Genomic DNA, 3,938 nt, shown 5'->3' on the forward strand with positions numbered 1-3,938 from the left:
TCATCCGATGCCAGTGCTTATGTAGTTACATTGTATATGTTGTGTTGCCCTATTATGTATTTTCTTTTATTCACTTTTCTTCTCATGTACTTAATGATCTGTTGAGCTGCTCGCAGAAAAATACTTTTCACTGTACCTAGGTACACGTGACAATAAACAAATCCAATCCACTCCAACAGACTCAAAAACAGCTCTTCTCCGCTGTTACCAGATTCCTAAATGACCCTCTTATGGACTGGCCTCATTAACACTACACCCCTGTTTGCTTCATCCGATGCCGGTGCTTATGTAGTTACATTGTGTAACTTGTGTTGCCTTGTTATGTATTTTCTTTTATTTCCTTTTCTTCCCATGTACTTAATGATCTGTTGAGCTGCTCACAGAAAAATACTTTTCACAGTACAAGTGACAATAAACAAATCCAATCCAATCCAGACTGTGGACAGTGATTGTCCTCTAGTTCTCTGTTCAAGTGGCCATTCAGCAAGTGTAGACCCAGACAGTGAATGTTGAGAGACAATGGAAACTGTCACAGCCGAGACACATCCTGCCCTCCCCCTGACTTCCCAGCTGGGCTCACTGATGAGGAATGAAATTTCCGGCTGATTCTCTCCCTCCATAGATCAGAGATGCAATCTCAAAGAAATGGGTGGGGGACGGTAAGGTGTCGGATATATATAGGGAAATGAGAGACGAAGGGGAGACTATGATGGACGAACTAAAAGGGAAATGGGAAGAAGAGCTAGGGGAGGAGATTGAGGAGGGGATGTGGGCAGATGCCCTAAACAGGGTAAACTCGTCGTCCTCGTGCGCCAGGCTAAGCCTGATTCAGTTTAAGGTATTACACAGGGCACATATGACTGGAACACGGCTCAGTAAATTTTTTGGGGTGGAGGATAGGTGTGCGAGGTGCTCGAGAAGCCCAGCGAATCATACCCATATGTTTTGGTCATGCCCGGCACTACAGGGGTTTTGGATGGGGGTGACAAAGGTGCTTTCGAAAGTAGTAGGAGTCCGGGTCGAACCAAGCTGGGGGTTGGCTATATTTGGGGTTGCACAAGAGCCGGGAGTGCAGGAGGCGAAAGAGGCCGATGTTTTGGCCTTTGCGTCCCTAGTAGCCCGGCGCAGAATATTGCTAATGTGGAAAGAAGCCAAGCCCCCGGGGGTGGAGACCTGGATAAATGATATGGCGGGGTTCATAAAGTTAGAGCGGATTAAGTTCGTCCTAAGGGGGTCGGCTCAAGGGTTTACAAGGCGGTGGCAACCGTTCGTCGAATATCTTGCGGAAAGATAGATAGGGGAGAACAAAGAAGGCAGCAGCAGCAGCCCAGAACTTGGGGGGGGGGGGGGGGGGGGGGTGGGGTGTGTGGCCTGAGACAAGGCAGTTGCCAATTAGGGCTAGTTTTTATTTTTGTTATTTAATATTTATTTATTTGTTGTTGTTTTCTTTTGTTCTTGTTTAAATAAAAAAGGTCATTATTATCTGTATTGTTATAATGTTGTGTAAAGGATGCACAATGTACTGTGTTGGTTGACCAAAAATTTTCAATAAAATATTATTTAAAAAAAAAATAGATCAGAGATGCTGAGGCTAATTGAAGTCCCTCCATCACTACCCCAGGAATGATTCCTCCCCCAGGTGCTTGTGCTCGTAGATCAGAAACTGAAACCTTTCTAACCACTGAGTATCTGATTGTCTTCTTGGTCAGAGTGAGAGTCAGTGAGTGGCTTGTACCTGACGCTGCACTGAAAGGATGCTGAGTTTAAACAGCAGCTTCTATACAGATTGAAATCTTCTTTTGGTGATTTTTTTTGCAATCTGGTCAACCGTTAAATTGGCCTTCTTTAAATGACTGGACTGTTGGTGGGAGAGGTTGGAGGCAGACACTGCTGAGACAGACAGTGCTTTAGCAGGACAACTCCCTTTTGTGAGCACTGGAGGGTAAACAACACAGACAACTCTCAGTGTAAGGGAAGCAGGTGAGTCAGCTCCAAGTCGGTGTGCTGATGTTGCTGTTTGGCGAGAGAGTAGTAGGTGAAACTATCCTGACATACTGGGTTCACTTCTGTTCCAGGTCCGTCAACTATGTGAAGATTTTATTTCAGAACTCACACTGAAAGTTTCTCTCCGTCTGTGTGCGTTAATGGACCACTAGATATACTGATTGCATGAAAGCCTTGTCACACTTCATACCTGAATGGTTTCTCTCCAGTGTGGATCTGTTGGTATTTGATGAGCACTGGGTGAAAGCTATCTCACATACATCGTAAGTGAATAGTTTCTCTCCTATGTGAATCCTCTGGTGACCCAAGAGAGTTAAAGATTTCAGAAACCCTCATTGTAAATCTCCCCCTTACTCTACTGTGTGTATCTTCTGATGGTCCAGCAGATTTGTTGGGTTGATGAAGTCTTTCTCGCATGCCTCAGATTTGAAATATTTCTCCCCTATGTGATTACCTTTCTGTATCCGGAGGTACCATGACGCTGAGAATGATTTGTCACACACCTCGCATGTAAAAGGTTTCACTCCAGTGTGGATCCTCTGGTGCTTCACAAGATCGGTGGAGTGGGTGAAAGCCTTGTCACAAATCTCACACTGGAACGGTTTCTCTCCTGTGTGAAGACGTTGGTGTCCGCGGCGGTTCGATGAGTGCGAAAATAATTTGTCACACACATTGCACTTGAACGGTTTCTCCCCTGTGTGAATACGGTGATGTACGCGGAGGGTTGATGAGTGCGAGAATGATTTATCACACACCTTACACATGAACGGTTTCTCCCCATTGTGAATGCGTTGGTGTTGTACAAGCGTTGATGACAGGGTGAATGTTTTTTTGCACACCTCACATTTGAATGGTTTGTCCCCTGTGTGAATCATCTGGTGTTGAAGGAGGTTCCAAGATGTCACAAAGGTTTTATTGCAAACCTCACACTTGAAAGGTTTCTCACCAGTGTGAAGTGTCTGATGGTGGAGGAGGTTCGATGACACGGTGAAGGCTTTAGCACACAGCTCACACTTGAACTGCTTCTCACCTGTGTGAATATGTTTATGTGAGCGGAGGATCGAAGACCGTGAGAATGATTTGTCACACACCTTGCACGTGAATGGTTTCTCCCCAGTGTGAATGAGTTGGTGTCTGCGGATTGTTGATAAGTTCGAGAATGCTTTGTCACATACGTTGCAAGTGAACGGTTTCTCACCAGTGTGAATGCGTTGGTGTGCCTGAAAGTGAGATGAGAATGAGAATGATTTGTCACACAACTCACATGTGAATTGTTTCCCTTCCATGTGCCTGCTCTTCTGACCCAACAAATGGACATTGCGTGTTAGGAAATCCTAGGAGCTTGTGGAACCTACCTCATTCTTGAACAGTCTCTCAGCTGGAGGAATGAGTCAGTGATTAATGAGTCTTGATGAATGATTGAAGCTCTCACCACACTTGGAGCCCACTCACACTTCTTCCCAGCCTCACCATGATTGTACACCAACAGCCGAAAGGTTGATTTGGTGGAAGGTTCCACACCACTGATCAGTTTCTGATCTGATGATATGTCAAAGCTCCCTGACCCGACCAATTTTGTGATCACGGTTTCACTGCCGAAAGCTTTCTGTATTGAGTAATGTTGTGAAGGACTGGATGTCTTCCGACAGTTGTTCCTTGGGTGATGGTCAGGGACTATCTGTGATGTCTATCCTCTCTGTATTCTCTGGTGTAGTACAGTGCAATCCTTCTGTAAAACAGGAAAAGGAAACATGATATCCTCCATTGCTGACCGGGCTGACTCCTCGGTTAGAGACTGGAGCACAGTGAGTGTCAGTCTGCTATTCCCCTGTGTGGGGATCAGATGCAGGTCCTTTCTTTTCCATCATTTGACTGTCACATACGGTCTGTTTCCAGGAGGGACTCTGGATAGAGGCCAGGAGCAAACAACGGAG

At 45.6% G+C, this 3,938-nt stretch overlaps 1 protein-coding gene across 1 annotated transcript; it reads right to left on the reverse strand.

The window, feature by feature from the left end:
* Positions 1–1,464: 1,464 nt before the first annotated feature.
* On the reverse strand, positions 1,465–3,351 carry LOC140390170 (uncharacterized). The gene has a single exon (XM_072475113.1). It carries the CDS (start codon positions 3,288–3,290, stop codon positions 2,355–2,357), a length of 936 nt encoding a protein of 311 aa, XP_072331214.1. The 5' UTR covers positions 3,291–3,351; the 3' UTR covers positions 1,465–2,354.
* Positions 3,352–3,938: the final 587 nt, after the last annotated feature.

Source organism: Scyliorhinus torazame, chromosome 14 (assembly GCF_047496885.1).
Source record: "Scyliorhinus torazame isolate Kashiwa2021f chromosome 14, sScyTor2.1, whole genome shotgun sequence".
NCBI lineage: Eukaryota > Metazoa > Chordata > Chondrichthyes > Carcharhiniformes > Scyliorhinidae > Scyliorhinus > Scyliorhinus torazame.